Genomic DNA, 19,777 nt, shown 5'->3' with positions numbered 1-19,777 from the left:
ATACAGACAAATGCTTGCCTAATATTAAGCCATATCATATATTCTCAAAGAGTATTTCAATGGCCTGTATTTTCTTCAAGACCTAGGCTGAGGAATACAGTCTGAGCATAGTCATGAATATGCCTTGTATCATACTGTGAAAAGGCTGAAAGCAATGAAAGTGTATAAATGCTGACTGGAGCAAGTGCTGTGTCCTGCCTCACAGCCTGTGCAGCCCAGGACATCACACAAAAAGCACCAAGCCAGTACCTCCCCCCCGCCCCCAGGTAGCTTTGTGCTTATGACAGTGGCTTGAAAGCTGCCGTGGACCAGTTTATGTAATGGCCCTGCGCAGGAAATAGTTGCCCAGTTTCTCTGTGCGTTTTCTGTGCTTGTATGATCACTTCTTAGAGGGAATGAGACCTCTTCAAGATCACATTGGCAGAATTTGTTAGCTTCATACAATCATCGATACAAGTGAAGGAACCATAGGGGCTGTCCTTTGACATACAGACAAACTTCTTGCAAATCTCTTAGGGAAGGAATGAGGTTACTCCTGAATAGTAGGAGAGGATGTCACTCGGAGACAATGCAGCAACCAAGACAAGAATGACATTTTGTAGTATTTGGAGATCATACTGAGGAACAGAAAGTAAAATGGCTGTGGCCTGTAAAAAAAAAAAAAAAAAAAAAGATTAGCTTTTGAAGGTAAGCCAGATGAGCCTCCAGGGAGTATCTAACCTCTTGATCTTGTTATCACGTAGCATAAATCTAAGAAATGAAATAAAATTTTTCCTGCAGGGAGGATTACAGCACAAACTGAACTGTCAATAAAACAGATATAAATTTAAAAGGACACCCCACCCATTTTCCTAAATAACCATCTAAGGGAAAACTATGCCCCTATGAATATATTATAGCATAGCTGCAAGTAAAGAAACCACTCCTAAAGACATTTTCTAATGTGAACAAACTCATCCATAGCCAGAAAGCCACTGAGAGAATCTGTCTGAGCCCAGTGAGACAGTGTCTGTGGGTAAAGGTAGGATTTTTGTTGGAACATTTATAGTGCAAGCAGCATCTCAAATTCTGTTCTCACAACTCTATTGTAGGTATCTGTCTATAATTCAGAATGCACTTGTTCCTTTTAATATGATATTCTGTCCTTGTGCCCTTGCATTTGTGCCATTCTGTCTTAACCTGCTTCCCTTACCAGTGCCCTTTGTACTGCATGTCTGATTTCCTATAAGCCTTTCTTATCCTTCAGGAAAGTAGATTCTTCCTTTTATCCCCTAATTCAGAGGTTGAAGAGCGGATCCCAGAAGAGGGAATGGGCTACTTCTGGCTGGCTTTTGTTTTGATTTTACTATTGCTCACAATAGCTGAAATTAAATTCAAAGTGTAAGGAGGTACAAAAGAAGCAATTTTTTTGTTGTGAACTGATGAAAGGAACATTCACTAATACTCTGCCAGCGTTTGGAGGAGGAGATCTGTGAAAGTTTGAGCAGCAAATTGGGGAAACAATGAATGGCTTTGTAGTGAAAAGCGGAAATATGTGTCTTTTTCCAGGGGAAGAATACTTTAAAGAGAATTGTCATCTGTTGGAATAGAACATAAGCAAAGCTAATCAATTATACAAGATTATATTTGAGATTTGTTTTGGTGTTTGGAGATTGTAAGAAGACTTAATGATTTGTTTAGTGACAAATGTCTGGACTGTAACAGCCAACCAGTGTTTAACAGCTTTCCCTCCTATGAGGAATTTCGCTCCTAAGTGTTACAGAAACTTGGTAATGGGCATCTCCTCTCTTCCAGCAGATTTTCAAAGACCTGTAAACTCACTCTCTGTACCTCCCATCTACCCCTTTGCATGCAAGTTTATTCTCCCGCTCATTGGTCTTTACTTGGTACTTGGAAGTGCAACTAGTCCTGCCATGCATCTGGAAGGGATGCATTCCTGCCTGGAAGTGTGGAGAGTGATGGCTGGCGTCGGCGTTGTTAGCTCTGTTTAGCTTGTGTTACTTCAGTAATGGAGAAGATGATTGCTGCAGATAGTCGGTGCACATGCAGAGCCATGGAAAACCGCGCTTCTCAGTCGGGTATTAGACTATGTAGAGTTGTGACTTTAATTACATGGGTAATTGTGCCCCTTTTTTTGCCTCATTTCTATGTCCTCAGATCATGGCTGATGAACTCTTACCACCACCTGCTCCTCCTAGTCAGGGTATCAAGTGCCAGGCAGGCTCCTTCACTCATTAACTTCAAGGAGCTTGAGATTAGATCTTTCAAACTGTGGGGGAATCTTTTTGCCACTCTGATTTTATTTTGGATATTGCAGGTTTGTTGTGGAATTTGTCCTCCAATGACCAGCTGAAGCACCTGTTGATTAGAGAAGCCCTGCAGACACTGACCGAAGCTGTTCTCATCCCTTACTCGGGCTGGCCAGATCGAGATTACCCAAAGTCAAGTATTTTACCTGACCCTGATATCTTCTACAATGCCACAGGATGTTTGAGGTGAGCATTCAGTCTACAGGTACCCAAAACAATAGTGGTGATAAAACAGGCTTGCACGCTTAATTTGCTTTCTTGCTTTGAACTTTGATGGCTCCAAGAGAAGAGTTTGCATGCAGGTCATATTTTGAAATGCCTCGTGTATCAGACCAGAAGAATTACTGCTCAATACAGTGAAAACAGCTTGCTTTATAAGGCTCCTATATATTCATTTGGTGGGTACTCCACAGACTGTATCCATAACAGAAGGTAATAATCAGAGGCTTGGTTGCAGTGCATAGTTGCATTGAAGTCAAAGAGATCCTTCACTGAATAACAGTTGTTGGTAGGATGTATGGTATTAGCTCCTGACTGATGATGATAGTAGTGAAAACAGAGCTTTTTTAAGTGGTTGTAGGAGTGGTGTTATAAATTTGCACTAGAGAAAGGCTAACAGTAACTTAAAAGATACTTTAAACTTGTGTGAGCCTTTTAAAGTTATTTTAAGGCTCTAGTGCAGTGGTCTCCAAATGTTTTTGATCATACACTTGTACCAGTAAAAAATTTTTGAGAACTCTCCCTCACTATATGTATATTTATTTATTTATAAATTATATATGTGTACTATTGTGCTAACGCATTATGTACATTAGAAAGCATACATAAAACCAAATTTAAAAGGATGATATAAAGATTAAATAAACATTATTTTAATTTTTTAAATTGTATTTATTAATGGTACAAAAATATTTCTTTCCCACACCCCAATGGACTGTCTTGTGCACCATCTGGGGAGACCAGTGGATGTATAGCATGGGGACCATTAAAGCCTAGGTCTAAAGTTGTACAATCTGATGATACGAATACAAGAGGGACACTTTCATAGTATGTGAAGTTCCTCAACCCGTATAAGTATTGTTTGTAATCACTTTGTTAATACCTTTTTCATAAACAATTCCTGATTAATTTTAATTTCTAAAATTTATGAAGCATATGAAGTGACTATCCACTGGAATCACATAAAAATATGCCAACTCTACAAACTCAAAATAATTAAGACTCTTATACATAGCTTGAGTTTGTATCTATATTTCTGACTGGCAGAACATATTTATGATGAGTAACAGTGCAAAAGCCCATGAGAAGTCCTAGACTATAGTAGGTAATGCAGTAAGGTTTATTTCTTTGAAACACAATTTCTTAGTTGTGCTGGAGCAAAATACAGTTATAGGCAGTAATAGGATTTTTATCATTACATGCCTCCACTTAGAGAATTTGATTCTATGTAAACAAGAAGTTAGTCCCCTATGAATAGTAAAGAAGATTCACTATATTCACATATCACCGGGTATCCTCAACGGAAATTTGTTGTCATGTATGTTTTATTCAATCAGTGGTAATGCTGTTTGTGGTGGATAACCCATTGTGGGCAGTTCCTTTGAGCATTCTCAGGCTCAGACACCCAGGAGTGTTAGCATTTCCCATAAGAACCACAAAGTTGTCAGCTTTCTCACACAATTTCTTCCCTTTGCACTTTACTGGTGTATGGCCCTGTAAGTGCCGTTTGGGCTACTGGAAGACTAACATGTTTGAAGGATTAGTCCTGGTGTCATAGGTCCATCAGTGGGACAACTGATGTGCTTGTGTACCTGGAATTTTCTTTCAAGAGATCAAGCAAGTCATCTTCATCTATAACAATATTAGGTATTAATGGGACCACAGTGTTTTCTGCCATTTGTGCTGGGTAAGTTCTGCTCATCTGCTGTAATACCTGCTGAGTCCTACCAGCTTAACCAGGTACAGGAGCCTGGGTAGTAAGCAGAACATGCTCAGCAGTGACCAAGTCACTCTTTTTTACTATTTGGTATGTAAACCACAACTAATAGTTACATTCAGTAGCATCTCCAAGGACCCTTTGGTTAAATACCTAGAGTTAATCTCAAGCCATAATCACTTCTTGTCTAAATAGCTGACTTGGAAAGGAGACATGGTATGTAGAAGCAGAGAAGTGTTCAGTTTTCAGCTGCTGACAAAGATGCTTGCTTTGATATATCATAATCTATAGCTAAACTGATTAGAAAATGACTTAACCTAAATTAGGAAAAAGCCATTTTTTTTAAACCAAAGTAAGCCCTGTCCAACTTTTTGCATCAGTTCAAGTAAATTGAGGTCAGGCTGCAGCCATGGGATGGATGAGTAGATCTACAGTTGTGCATTTGCTACTGCAATCAGCTAATAGTCCCATGAACACAGTAGCAGCTACTACAGAGACACCAAAGGTGTCACAGCCCTAAATGACTGAAGTATAAAAATCACATCTTTAATAAAAACACCTTTAAAAATAACAGTTCATAAAACTGCAGCCCTTTGTGTTTGTGAGTTCAAAGTCATTGTACGTTAAGTAAATACGAGTATCAGAGATGCATGTCTTTTGTTTACACATTCAAAAACACATGAAGGGACATAGTTTGGAATATTTAATGAGTAATGTATGAGTGCAAAGGCATGGCTTGAGTTTTAAACTCTGCTTAGTGAAGTACAAGGAATTAAGTTTGAAATTTAGAGGCTGGGAAGCTGCCCAGCAAACATATCCTATAGCAAAGTAGTTGTATCTATACTGCATTAATTTTTACTGTGTAAACAGCTCTCTATCTGACTCATGTGGTTTCAGAAGACAAATGAATTGTTAGCTATACAAAATACTCAACAATAAAGCACCTTTTTCTGCAGGAACTCCTGTCAGTCCACTAACTACTAATTGACTTCATCTCTAAGTAATAATTAACTTTTACTTACCCTGATGGCTCAGAAGCAAATACAAGGAAACATTAGCTAACGCAAGTGGTGTTGTCTATGAAATGAAGCAGGTTGTCTTTTTTTTGTATTAGTTAGCCCAAGCTGCATTTGTACAGAAACCAGTCTGGCAGCTGGGTGTGCTGCCCTGTGCTGGCACGACCTGCTCCTCTCCTGCGCCAGGACTCTGGAACTCTCTCTTCCCTATGAGCCACCCAACGGGGGCACAGGATCATTCTCAGTTTTAGCATGGTATTACTCTTTCTGAGCTTGTAGCAGCAATTTCACACGACTTGTTGTGTGACAAGTAAGGTGGAACAGTAGCTGAGTTGTTTTAAATTAAATAAAAGTAGATTCTGAACATAACTTACTCTGCACAGAAAGTCAGTGAGTGGGGCTGCTCAGGAGCTGCACTTAGCTCTGCAGCCTTAACGAGAAGTATCTCATACTGCCTCTATCTAGATGCTCAAGGATACATTACCTATTTAAAAAATGTGATGTCCGTATTCTAGTCCTTCTCATTTTTAAGAGCTTGAACACTGAGAATTATAATTAGAACAAGAAGGGCTTGAGAATTCACAGGTAATGTTGATCTGCAGGGTTGCCAATGGACTTTCTAGCAGAGAATAGTTTTTAATGAGGCTTACTATATTTGTACAGACCAAATAGCCAAGATTTTTGATTAATCAGTTTGCATCTCTCTATTGGAAATTAACACACCTTCCAGATTAGGTCACTAGAAGTATTCCTTCCTTATGTATTAATTTAAAAAAAAAAAAAAAAAAAGTCTCACATAGAAATCCCAAAAACTAAAAGTAGAGCACACCACAAAATAAAAAAACTGCACTGAGGGAATGATGTTACTATTGAAGATGTTTAAAGACCATATATATTTGCCAGAATATAAGTCTGTAATTAGTCTTCCCTTTTGTAATACTAACATGTTTGTTGTGCGTGTTGATAAAGTCTATAGCCTGCAGCTTCTATTTCAGTGCTAAGAATAGTACTTTGAAGTGCAATACATTATGCATAATACAATACTTTAGTTATAGGAGAATGCCAGAACTTCTTTTCAAAAATTTACATACACCTATTGACTGAAAGGGACACCCACAGTCCAAATCTAACGCTATCATCTGACATGAGCCTATGCCCTGTGCCACACAGTTACCAGCGAATAAATTAAAGCTCTCTTCATCCTCTTTTTTTGAAGAATTTCAGGAGGAGAAGTGAACCCACATCTAGTAGATAATATTGCAGATACTAACACTGGGATGAGTGAATGACCAGAACACTCCCCATTCTGCTAAGGAGTTATTGCCAGAAGTATTGTGTAGTCCAGAATCTCTGCTGCCTGTGTCAGTGTATGCAGTCACTGATAAGGAAGTCTGATGTTAGAAGGATTTGTTAATCCCATTCTCTAGGTCTGTAATTTGTCTTAAAGCTTTGCTTCTGGCAGTTTTATAGAAATTGCAGGTCACAAAACTTAACATAAAAAGAAGCTGTGTGCACCACACGATTCTGCATTAGCAGTTAGAATAAGTAATGGTATTTGTTCAGTCCTGAAATATGATAAAAAGCACTGTGCCCTGAACAGGCAGAGTAAGCCAAATTGAAAGACTTCACTGGTTGCCTGACAACAAACTGAATGAGCAAAATTGGTGTATTAAACTATCTAGAGGAGTATCACAGACTTTTGCAGACAAGTCTTTTTGGATTTTAGAGGCAATCACTTTTTCTTGGCCTGAAACTCCTACACATAATAGTTCTGTCTCCAGTTCCAATACCAATGGGTAGAAATCTTCAAGATACTTGGCCGCCTCCTCCATACTCTTTTGAGTCTGAAAGGGTAAGATGCCAACAGCAAGCAGAATATATGGATTTGAATAGTATTTATATACATAAGTGAATTTCTGGCATGACTTTTCTTCTGATTAAATGGAAGGCTTAGTAGAAGACTGTCTGTATTATATCTTGAAAGCTGATAATGATCTTGTTCCATTTTTGACTTGAAATTCCTGTTCCCAAAATTCTGCAATGCCGAACTTTCCAAAATTTATGTTTAGTGGTCACATTTCCTCCTGCAAAACATTTCCTTTAAGTATTGGAGCTAGCAATCTCAGCTGCTGTGGTTCATGACAGGGTCCTCCATTTTGATTGCTCTGTAACTGGAGAATCCTGTAGCCCTATGTGTCCTAATTCTTGAAAAATTTCTAGACAACTGTCTCCAGAAGAGTCAGATAACGTCTTTGTTCTTGGCTCCTCAGCCAGCAAAGTAGAAGTAACACTTCCTTTTTCATTATTATATTTCATGCTTTGTCTGTCCCAGCTCCCTCTTAAGCTCATTGTGAAATAGATAGTGACCCACAAGGACGGTGGAAAGCTGTAGTTGGAGGAAGAAGTATCTTTGCACTTCGGGCCAGGAGGCTGCATAAGCGCCTACTTCCACTTGCACTGGAGGGAAGTGAAGCCAAAGCTCTCACTGTATGTTGAAAAGTGTAATGGCAGCCCAATTTCATAATGGAAGCTTCTAAGAGAGAACGTAAAAGAAATGAGTGATGATAACAAGTCTTTGAACCAAGGCTTCTTGCATAGCATTGCCATTCCTTGAGGTTTATTTCCATCCATTCTTATCATCTCTTGCCTCCTCTTCAGTTTATCTGCTACCCCAATTCCTGAAAGGAATTTTGTTATTTCCAGCAAGCAGCTTGCAGGCTGACGCCTGTAGTTACTAAGTAGATCCCTGGATACCTTTCCCTCCCTGTTGCATTTTTGAACTGTGTAAGGCATGAAGGGAATAGAATTTCCCGAACTACTTCAGGAAATTGTTATCATGTAATTGAGTTAAATTCAAATTACCAGTTTAAGCAGAATGAGTCCCAGGAGCAAAAGCCCTCTTCTTATCAGTCGTGTGGATCATTCACAGCAGTGCAAAAACCTTTTCCAACATAGTTGGCCAGCGTGTGACTCAGTGCTGGTTTAAAGGGAGTATCCCTTTCATTTGGTGCCATTTGCAATCTAACTGAACTTACATTATCACTTTGTTTCTTTCAAAATCACACTCGATTTTACAATGTTACATTTCTTTGTATTTACCTCACTTCTCTGTATCAGAACAAAATTTCTCAGTAAGGAATTATCTGATCCTCCACAAACGCCACAGGAACTTGGGCAAACAGCTATTTCAGTTACAGCTATAGTTACGCTGTACGTGTGGGCAAGAGAGAACAGAAGCAGCAAATACGGGATGAGCTAAACAAGGGACTCAGATAGGTACAGTGCATCCACATTAGCATGTGGTATAGTTTGGGCACGTCACCAGGATTAACATATTTAAGCATGCCAGAAGTCAGAGATTTTTAGTAGTTAGATGGTTCCAAAACATGATTCAAAAGAGAGGATCCCTACAAGCTGCCATCTCCCTAAGGCTGAGTTCTCCCAACCATTCCATACCAATGCAGGGTAAAGATATCAGAAATCGGGTAGCAGAAGAGTTTTCCTATAGGAAGACTCGATCTTGACTCTAGCTGATCCTTTTTTCCATGGATGTATTTGTCTTGGTATACTTCTAAGTAAAACAAACTTGCACAGCAGACTTGAAGATTTCTAAGTAGCCCTGAAGTCTCACCATGGTGGTTGCCACAAGCCACAACACTGGGCCAGCCCAACCATGGTAATCGCCCAAGCACTGAGTATTTCAAGGCCTCTGGGAGCTCTACTACAAAAGAGTCAAACTCCTGAGCTCAGAATGAGGCGTGCCAGTTGTCAGGAACCTCAAATTTTGGGAAGCCAAGATGAAGTGAGTTTTGCAATTTTGTAAGCAAAATGTTGCCTTTGTTTCAAAATTATTATTCTCTTTTAATTTATGTATCTATGACACTTCTCAGAAACATTTATTTTTTCCCAATCTAATAAAATTTTTATGTCCTGGAATTTCTTAAGCTTCAATTAGCACACAAACTTAAACTGTCAACTGAGGTTTTTCCTGAAATATGTTTTTCTCTGCCTTCAAACCCACTCTGATCCTACTCAGAGTAAGGTAGTTATAACTGTAATTGGGCGAGTGGGAGAGCAGGAGCTCTTCCCTTCCCAGTCCACATTGTGGTGATAAGGAAACAGGGAGAGGTGGAGAGTGGAGTGGCCGTACGTGTACAGACACACACAGACACACACTGCTGTTTGTAACTGGATGAACAGCTCAGCATCATCTTCTTAGCAAAACAGAGTTCAGTAATTAATTTCCTTTGTAGAACTGGACAGTGCCTCTGATTCAGGCTCTTCTCTGCCTCCTGAACTATAAAGCTATGATGTGCCCCACTATATTCGCGCTAGACAGCAAGGGCAGGTGATGTCCTCTCCTCGCACAGCTATTCAGTATGATCGCAGTTGTCAAAAGTTCAGGGATTTTTAGAATAACGTACCGTGACAAAACTAAACACTGTATCAGCTGATGTGTCTTTGGTGGGGGAAATTCCACACTTATCGTTTAACAGTATTTTTAGTCTGTGTGCCTCAGAAACTATTTTTGCTATGTGCTAGAAGGGCTGTAATGTGTACATTACTGTCAGCATAACCATAAACATATGAAAGGGTGACAAGCCTCGAATGTGACATATATAGGTAAAATTAATTTCCAAAGTGATGTCTATAGTAGGCCATGTCGGGCAATCTGAATATTGATTCTGTGATGTATAATACCATGCGAGAATAAACGAACTCATAAATAGGGATATTGTTATCAGCATGACCTAAAGTAAACCTATAATTACAGTGCCTTAGTATTTAATCTGAATATGCACTTCCTCGGGGAAAAAAAACAGAACTGCATCGACAGTATATACAACGCCACTTTCATTTTACAGTCATAAGCCACAGGAAAGTTTAAAGCTGTACCTTACTGGCTTTGTCATTAATAAAATTTTAAACCATTGTACTTTCCAGTAGGTAAAGTAAGCATGCAAAATAAGCACCCTGAAACTATCTAAAGGAACACATCCCTCTCTGTTTGTGATGGATGCTAAGATTGGGTTATATTTAATGTTATTTCAAACAAAGACGCTGGAATGTGGTACTGCATGCAGCCTTTTGTCCAGCAGAGCTGCGTGAGTCCAAAATAATGAGGCCTAGGTTTATAATCCCAGCATTCCATAATTCAGAGTTTGTTCAGTTGTAAAAATAATTATACCCCAAAATTGTAAATGCCGTTACTTCGCTGGAAATCGATAGCTTATTTAGGGCCAAACTTCAAGCAGCAAGTGTATGTTTGGCTTTTCAAGAGTTTTTAAACCAGTTTCATAATTCATTTTCAAGTTGTACTTGGTTTACCACAAAGCACAGAAAATGTTATTGGAAAGCCAGGCGAACACTGGCTTCCTTCGGGTCTGGAGGAAGCAGAAAACGGCAGAGCAGTGTCTGAGCCACTGTGGTGGAACAGCAGAAGGCATCTGGCATTTCCCTCTGACTGAGCAGCTTCGAGTGGCTTCAGCTTTTTTTTTTCTGCTTAGATGCCAGCAGCTTCCCTGGGAAGCTGGGGATCAGCTGAGCACGGCTTATTTTTCCCTCTTCCTGGTCTCACACTGCTGGTCTAGCAGCGGCAGCCCTGTCACGATTCACCCCCTCGCCCAGCGACGGGGCCGGGCTGTCGCTCCGACCCACCAGCTGGGCTGCCTTCGCCTCCCCCCCTGCCCACTAACCCCCCCCCGAGCACTTCCCCAAGCACATGAGGTGCCGTGTGGATTTGGCCCCAGAGCTGACAGCAGTTACCTTTACACATTAATGTCCACATGTTGCTAAAAACTCGCAGAACATATGTCAGTTGATGGACCATTTTGGATCAAGAACTGGTTTGGTGTAGGTAAATGCTAAAGGACGTTTGTGCGCCTGGAAATTTTTACAGGTATCTTTCCTCTGATATTTTGACATAGCTACTGTCCTAAATACTAAAAATATAACTAAAAATGGAATCATGAAAAAAAAGTCCAGTTTGTTTGATTATTTAAAAAGGATTAATTCAACTTTGAAATGAAGATTTGAGTCAGGTCTTACCTTATCCATCCAAACACAACAGTTTGTTTTTCTGGAGTATTTTTTTTTTGTCTGGGGGTGCACCAAAGTGAAAGTTTCACTTCGCAGAGGCTCGGATTATCTTACAGCTCTGAAGAAAGGAAGCAGTCAACCTTAACTTGAGTATCTTTAAGATTTAGATGGAAAAGTTTGTCAGAGAGGCACAGGGAGATATCTTTGACTAAATCTCTTCTCACCAACGTATTCCTTCCTGCACAGAAACATGAGCTCTGCTGGCCCAGAAGGAAGGAAAAAGATGAGAGAATGCGACGGCTTGATTGATTCCCTCGTGTATTATATTCAAGGAACTATTGCAGACCACAAGCCTAATGACAAGGTATTCTTTGAGATGAAAGGTCTTTTCCCAGGGGAAATTGCTAAGAGAATTTTTTTGGGGGGTATTTAGAAACCAGTGTTTAGAAACATTTGTGATGTAACTGCCAAACTTATTTCCAAAGCTTTTAGAACTGTTACCAAAGATGAAAGTCCAGTAAGAAGTTTTCTGAAGTATTTTTATCCTGCAATCTAAAAGAATAACATACCTTAGCACTGGGAAAACATTTTCAGAATCACCAGAGAGAGCTAGAAACATGTCTTTTTTTAAAAAAAAGTGACATAAAGTCATAACTTTCAGAAATATTGAAACACCTAAAGAGTCAGATACTGTGATTTTAGTTGTCCCAGGGCCCTTGCTGGTTAGGAAGCTTAAAAAATTAATCTGGTTACTCTCCTGTATATTTAGTGCTATGTATCCCTTAGGAAATGAAGAACCTAAATCCCTTTTGGGTGGCAGAGTAATTAAGGAGCTTGCATCATGTAGAATGGGATTCATTTTATTAAGTTCTATAGAAGCTATACTTGCTGCCTAAGCAGTATAAGTAACTACAAGGACACGGACACCTCCAGAAGCCAGTTACTCTCATTCTCTTCCTCCCACCATTGACTGAACATTGCTTAGACTAGATGCTTGTCTTTTAGCTGGGTGAAGCTGGGTGAGAAGACCAGCCACCACTTAGGAGAAGGTTAGTCCTCAGCCCGTGAGGCACTTCTAGTGTGCCTGCTATAACTTGTGCTGCGTAGTGGTAATTACTGCACATTTATAGCTCTATTCTAGGATTAGTTACTTGAGCTTCTCCATCTCCCCATATTCAGTGCCATTACCTTCAGGGAGAATCCAGCACTTTACACTTGTGCCAATAGCTCCCTGCTGCATTTTGTCTTAAAACCACTCATTCCTTTTTTACATTCAAAAAAGGAAGAACTGGTCATAAAGCTATTTGCCACTAGATCCATTACTCAGAAATTGTAGATCTGACCTTAGCCATGCCCAGAAAGGTACATCTGATTTTGAAAAAGTATTCCACCAAAGAAAAGTGCTTTCTTCTTAGGAAAGATACAAAGAATTCCTTTTGCTGACGCGAGGGCGAGGTGTGTACATGATCATCTTTACCCTAAGGTTCTTAAATCTTCCTTGGCACACTTCTGGTCTGTGCCAAGTAGCACTCGCCCAAACAATTCCCAGGCACAATTCAGGAATTATAATGTCCCAGGACCATTTCCAACAGGCATGCACCCTGCTCCAAATGCAAGCCCTGTGTGCCAGTTGGCCTCGGTGCTCAGGAACATCCCAGGGCATGTTTAATTTAACAGTGAAAATGCAGTCTTGTGGATCACTGGCATGAAGACTAGCTCTTCTGTAAGCCGTTAGAAGCTCTGCAGTTAGATGTTGAAGATCCAAAAATGAAAGCTCTTCTCATGTCCATACATGTCACTTCAACGCATGCCAAAGCTTTCAAGATTTCTATTCTTTTGTTATTTTAGGCCACAGAGAACTGTGTGTGCATTCTTCACAATCTTTCCTACCAGCTAGAGATAGAGCTCCCTGAGAGCTATGCCCAGAGCATATACATGCAAAGAAGAAACATTTCTAGCAATGATAAAACACCGGGGTGCTTTGGAACACGGAGCAGAAAAGTAAAAGAGGTAAAGTACATATTTAGTTACCTCTTGTTTTGTTAATCAGTTGTAGCAACTTCTGCAGAATAAGGCTGTAATCTACTTAACAATCTGTTATTGATGTATTTGGTAGTGTGACATTTACTTGCCCCACAAAATGTAAATTTATTGATACCCTTTTCTTACACCCATTATCTTGTTCAGATGATGATGATGAAAAAGACGTAAGTATTCATTGTTTCATTAGTTGAGGAATACTGCCACTCAGTTTCATCCCCTCTGATGACTCTACATGGTATCTGTACCATGTAGAGCAATTGTGCAAGTGCCCTACCAATGAATGGGCGTTGTGATGGTTTCACCAGTGAAACCAGCACAAGGTGACTTGCCACTTCCATGACTTGCTGACTTTTGGGCTATCTCAGGACTTCTTCTTTTGATACCATGTGGTACAGATCACAAATATTCTGGCAACTGAGATTTGTTGGAAGGAAAGCAGGTATTAGGGGAGGGCAAAAGTGAGGGAAAAGGATAGATGACCCTTCCCCATGTCTTACTTTTGCTGGACTGTGTCCTGCCTTCTCCCATTCCATCCACAGTAGAACTCTAGCTGGCCATTTCTGTTTCTCCTTGGGCTTGGCCCTTAGTGTCAGTTGCTGAGAGATGAGAAGCAGCTTCTTCCATACCTATCTCCTCTTTTTGGATGGAGTGGCCAGTATAATTAAATATTGAAACTTCACATGTTGTCAGTTTAGTTTACGACTTGACAGACTGCAAATAATCATGGTTATAAAGAGTTACAAAATGGCTAGTTTAACTTGTGATGCATTAAGTCATGTAAGGTCACTGTTTCTAAAGGCTTGATCTGTTTACATGTTTAGAAGCAGCAGGACACCCCACTACCTGAGGAAAAGAGCAATCCCAGAGGTGTTGAATCGCTGTGGCATTCCACACTGATTAGGATATATCTCTCCTTAATAGCAAAGAGTACCAGAAACTATACCCAGGAAGCATCCCTGGGAGCTCTTCAGAACCTCACAGCTGGCACTGGACCAGTAAGTCAGCTTTTTTCTTTTTCTTGTCGTTTAGTTCTTAATGTGAATGCCTGAAGTTTAGGGCTGCAGTGCCACACGCCCACTACACTGAGCCCACGTAAGCCCTGACGAGTCACTGGTTCACAGGCACGATCAAGGAAATCAAAGAACATTGAGGGGAAAGCCATAACCAGCAGTGCAGCTGTTTCTTGCTTGACAAACATGGGTACTGCTTGTTCTCTCTCTGTGTACACCTCCATATGTGGAATTTGCTAATTCTTTGCACAATGAGGGATGAGTAGATGTTAAAAGCACCAAAAAAGTGGTTTTGTGGAACATAATCAGTCCCATGGGGAAAGGAAGGCTCTGACACAACCACAGATCACTTTTGTGGTGAAAAAACTAATGACCTCTGTCTGAGGAACTGGCCAAAGAGCATGTGGGGAGAAAGAGGGCTTGAAACTTCGTTTATATCAGCTTCCTCTTCTGTTTCAGCTCACATGTAGCTCTGGATTTAAACTATTTTAAACGTGCTTAAATTGATGTAGAGAACCTGGTGCGTTTTTTTATGAGGCTATTCATGGTAATGACACACTATTGCCACATGCCTTATAACAGATGCCATTTGCGGTGGCCCGGGCTGTTGTTCAGAAGGCAAATGGCCTTCCAAGTATTCGAACTATGCTGCACGTAAGCCACCCGACAGTAAAGAAGACAGCAGTCTCACTGCTCAGGAACTTGTCTCGAAACACCTCACTCCAAAGTGATATAGGTGAGAAAAGACTAACTTTGTCTCATGGACTTACTTTATCTGCTCTCTTTACCTTAAAGTTTCCTTCTTTAAAAAAAGAAATGCACAGAAATACTGATATGTGAATTTAGGAGATTTTTAGGTCAGATACTTGCAGTCATTTTGCCTAAGAGACTCTAACTTCAAGTTTTCCCTAAATGGTGTATTACTCATCAGATACTCGCACTGATTTTACTTTAAAAAAATACATAATGAAAGTAAAATCTACACAGATTTGGAGAGTGGGCTTTTCTTCTGCTTTAAATGGAGTAAAGGAAGGTGAGTGCCAAGTTCTGTGCTGCCACAGCTATGTAATCCTTTGCGAGAAATCATAGAACATCTCTACTCTAATTCTTCTAGCAAAGATTGTATTTTCTTCTTTTAGACAGAAAGCTTTGGAGGCTTGCAGCTCACACTGTTTTCCTGCATAAGTTTTTTGAGAATGGAAGCTAGAATATGCTATAGAAAAAATGGTTCAGTCTTTTTAGAGAACCTTATTTCTAAAATGTTATAATTATTTTCACATCAGTAGCCATTTCTATTCTGAGTATTCTCATTTAAATTTTATATATATATTTGAATTTTATTTTCCTACTGATAGGATAAAATGAATTCACATCATTTGTTGTCCTTTTCTATGTTCCCACCAAAGGGTGAAGGGGAAATTTCAGGCATACAGCTGGTTCGTAGGGCAGATTAACCTCCAGAATTGTGCATAACAGTCTCCTGGGCACTGTTTAATCCTTAGAGAACATTCCCTATTAATGAAAATATTATAACATGTTGTTGGGCTGATTTCAAAGGGATAATCCATATGGTGGTAAAAATTACAAGTGGTGAATCCCCCAGAAAGAGTAGGAATTAAACTGAGAAGAAATTAGGATTTCATCAGGAAAAACAATTTATGAAAAAACGTGGGAAAGACAGAATAGCATGAAGCTTTGGAGAAAGGTGCTTCCTCTTGCATGTTCACAGTCATTTTCTTGCTTTACGCATGATAGAGAGAACTGGAGGAATTTCAGGTGACCCTTTTCTCCTTGAAAAGCTGTTCTTTTCAATTGACAGAAAACGTGTGATTTTAGGTCAAATTCTCCAAATAATTTTGGCCAAAGGAAAACATTTGGAAGGGCATACTACTTCCTAGATAAAAGTGTCTATATTTATCAAGCAAAATGAACACTTGATATCAAATCGAGACAAATTTAATATAAAACATCTCTAAAAGTAAAATGATTCAAAAGCAGCAGAAAATTTCCTATTTTACTTGAAAAAATAGCATTTTCTCTGAACTGGCATTTTCAGAATACTCCAAATGTACTTTCTGATAATCACCTTCCTTCATTTACCAATGGATGAAAAAAACCCAGCCTATCAAGTCTGTCATAATTGTTTTGACTGATACTTAATGTAGCAGGTGGTTCTTTCAGTTTTAAAGGTCCTTTTCTAAATCGGGTGTAGTTTAATTTCAGTGTACATGGACCACCCATCACACCCCCGTCTGGAAGAATGAAAAGAACTCACCGAGAGCAAAGTGCTCTGTCCAAGTGAAATGCTGGGTAGGGAGGGGAGAATGGCCCCAAATGCCCCAAACTGTTGCCCAGTGCTGCTCCTTACAGTGGGGGCAGCTGGCTACAAGCTCTTGCAGACTGCTGTAATTCTCTCTGTCAGCTCTGGCCCACACGGCACAGGTCTCACGGTGTACAGTGGGACTCAGCTGCTGCCCAGAGCTGTCGTTCGTGGTTTGGTTGGCTGCTAGGGTGGCATCCAGTGGGGTGAAAGTGATGAGGTGTTTCTTGAGTAGGGGTGGACTTCAGAGCATGATGTTCTTAAATAAATAGCTTACGTACTGGCTCAGCAGGTTGCCTGTGTGCACCTCCTGCTAGACGACCACTGACAAGTGCAGCACCATGTCGTGGTTTGAGCCTGGTCGGCAGCCAACCCCCGCAGCTAATCACCCTCCCTTCCCCCTCCCCACCTGGGAATGGGCGAGGGGATCAGAGGGGTGAAGGGAGACTCGCAGGCTGAGATAGGAACAGTTTGATAATGGCAATAAAACGAGAACAATGACGATGATGGGGGGAAAACAAAAAGAAAATATCTAAACAATGCACAGCGTAATGCTCACCACCCGTTAACCAATCTCCAGCCCGTTCCCGGCCAGCGACCCCCAGATACCAAGATCCTGCAATCGCAATTCTGGAAGCGAGAGAGAGAGCCCCTTCCCCACCACCCCTCCTCTATACAGTGAGCATGACGTTCCATGATGTGGAATATTTCATTGGCCAGTTTGGGTCTGGTGCTCTGGCCGTGCTCCCTCCCTGCTCCCTGTGCCCTTGCCCACGGGCAGGACATGAGGAGTCCTTGAAGTCTCGGTACCAGCTGAAAACATCAGTGTGCTATCAGCATTCTTCTCATGCCAAACCCAAAGCTAAATCCGAAACACAGCACTCATCTAGTCCCTGAAAAGGAATATTAACTCTATTTCAGCCCAAACCAAGACACACCAACATCTGGGCTGTAGTCACCCTGTCTCAGGTTGCTGTATATCACTCTACCCGTGATTACCTATAAGACACACAGGGTTCCTTGGGAAGTGGCAGCTTGCTACTAGCACGTGCCTAGTGGCCTCATGACAGCCCCTGAGGTATTAATGTAGTGTGTATGAGGCAAAATACATACTGTCCAATTTAGTGAGGACGCAGCTTAACCTAAATCGTGGGGATGTAATGCAAGTGTGAAACCATGGCTCTGTTGTGGGAGCACACAGCACCCCGATAAGTGATAATTGGAAGAAAAAGGTCTTGTAGGTCCCCTCGATAAATCTGCACCTGTTAGTAATGGAATTGCTTGTCTCTTTTCCAACTTGTAGCTAGGGAAGTTTTGCCTGATTTGGTCTCGATACTTCCCGAGTCTGTCCCAGGGTCTGATATTGGCTGTGAAACCACAGCGTCCATCTGCTACACCTTGTACAATTTGACACAGAGCAGTTCACACAATGCACGGCTCCTCCTGAGTGCTGATGGCCTACCGAAGATTATTGCCATCAGCATGAATGACAGGTAAGATGGTTGAGAAGCCTTCCCCTCTCCCTTCTGCTCTCCCTTGGGAAGAAAGAAACTGCAAACTGCCACTTGGGGGGAAAAAACACTGCATCTCAAGGTACCGTGCAGCTTAAACAAGTGACTGTGACGTGAATAGAATTGCACATATTGGGAAATACAAAAAAATCTCCTCTAATTAATAACTGTTCCATCCGCAGCTAAATTTGCTATGTTCCAGCATTTTAAATAACTCCTCAGAAGGTAACTGCACAACATGATCTGTGTTCTGACATGTATAGTGGCTGACCAGCAGATCTTATCTGTCCCCAAAAAGCTTCTGTCTTTCCTGTTCCTTGTAACACAGCCCTGATAATCTTTAGAAGTAAAAAGCAGGGATCCATTTTATAGAACTTACAGAACTATACGTAAAAATGGTTTATAAAGTGGCATTTTAGATAATGGATTTGAAATTCCTTTAATCATTCTCTAATATGTAATCACATGCAACCAATATTTACTCCAAAGAGAATTAACGATTTATGAATATGAATAATTATTCTGCTTGCCTTTCTTTTTACAAAATAAAAGAGGAAATTCATCTCAATAAAGGAGGCCTCATGAGCCCCTGAATAGTTCAAATCCTAACTAACTAACCAGAGATTTTACCTGCTGTAAAGATCCTTTCAAATGCTTGTTATGCTGAGGTGTGTTTTCCTCAGCTGAAAATGAATAGTATGATAGCTGCTCTAATACGAAGGCTATAAAGTACTTATTTTCTCCCTAATTTTGAGGAATGAGTGAAGCAGGGAGGTATGTTTCATTTGTGTCGGTAGTCAGGACATAGTGAAGCCTGCTAGAATACCTAAAGAGCAGTAAAACGGCATTTAGGAGGAAAGAGAGACAGAACAAATGCTACGAGGTTCCGTTTGCTGAAGCCTGCGCATGCGCCACGATTATGAAGTAGGAATTTAAACATGTTTTATTATTCTTTTTGCAAAATTGCAGTAACATGTTCAGCAAAGCTAGTAGGGCTGCTTCAGTCCTCCTCTACTCCTTGTGGTCACATACCGATCTCCACAGCGCTTACAAAAAGGTAAGATCTGGGCTACAGCAAAGACATGTAATCTGTCCTTTTAGACCTAGAACCCTCTCATTTGTCCTCTGGGGCCCTTGGCGCTTCTGCACTGTTAAGAAACAACCTATGGTAGGATTTCAAGTGGTCTCTGAATTTGCTGTTTCTATTCATTGTCCATAATCCTGCACAAGTAATGCATGCCCTTAATTTTTGCTCATCTGTATTCATATTCTCTCCCTCTGTGGTTTTATAATCCACTGGTAAAGTTTATGAAGAGCGTTGCTGCTGCCCGCCGGGAGTGTCAGATGGTAAGAAGCGATGTGGTGTAGGTGCCCCTCCACCACTGACTGAACCAGCCTTACACAGAGGGCCTCAGGTGCCAGCAAAAGCAAAGGGGGGGGCGAGGCAGCTTCCTGCTTTAGAACCAGAGCAGTTTTGTTCTCCTTGTTGTTCGTATGCTCTGGCAGCCCAGGTGTTAGTTATATTCAGACAAAAAGCTAAGACCTGGGAAAGGTGTTGGCAAACGTTTACCGCCGCGGTCAAAATCAAACAAA

The 19,777-nt window shown here is 40.7% G+C and overlaps 1 protein-coding gene across 1 annotated transcript in view; it reads left to right on the top strand.

Annotated features, from left to right (window-relative positions):
- Window positions 1–19,777, top strand: part of PKP2 (plakophilin 2) — a 46,872-nt gene that overhangs the window by 23,471 nt on the left and 3,624 nt on the right. The window contains exons 6-12 of the mRNA XM_042795511.1: window positions 2,318–2,495; window positions 11,547–11,664; window positions 13,149–13,310; window positions 14,165–14,338; window positions 14,936–15,089; window positions 17,977–18,166; window positions 19,154–19,241. Coding sequence (XP_042651445.1) covers window positions 2,318–2,495; window positions 11,547–11,664; window positions 13,149–13,310; window positions 14,165–14,338; window positions 14,936–15,089; window positions 17,977–18,166; window positions 19,154–19,241 — 1,064 coding nt within the window. The remainder of the gene's footprint in view (window positions 1–2,317; window positions 2,496–11,546; window positions 11,665–13,148; window positions 13,311–14,164; window positions 14,339–14,935; window positions 15,090–17,976; window positions 18,167–19,153; window positions 19,242–19,777) is intronic.

This window comes from Tyto alba, unplaced genomic scaffold, assembly GCF_018691265.1.
Source record: "Tyto alba isolate M040663 unplaced genomic scaffold, T.alba_DEE_v4.0 Super-Scaffold_21, whole genome shotgun sequence".
In the NCBI taxonomy this organism is placed as follows: domain Eukaryota; kingdom Metazoa; phylum Chordata; class Aves; order Strigiformes; family Tytonidae; genus Tyto; species Tyto alba.
The sequence above is the reverse complement of the archived record's forward strand: the minus strand, read 5'-3'. Positions and strand labels throughout refer to the sequence as shown.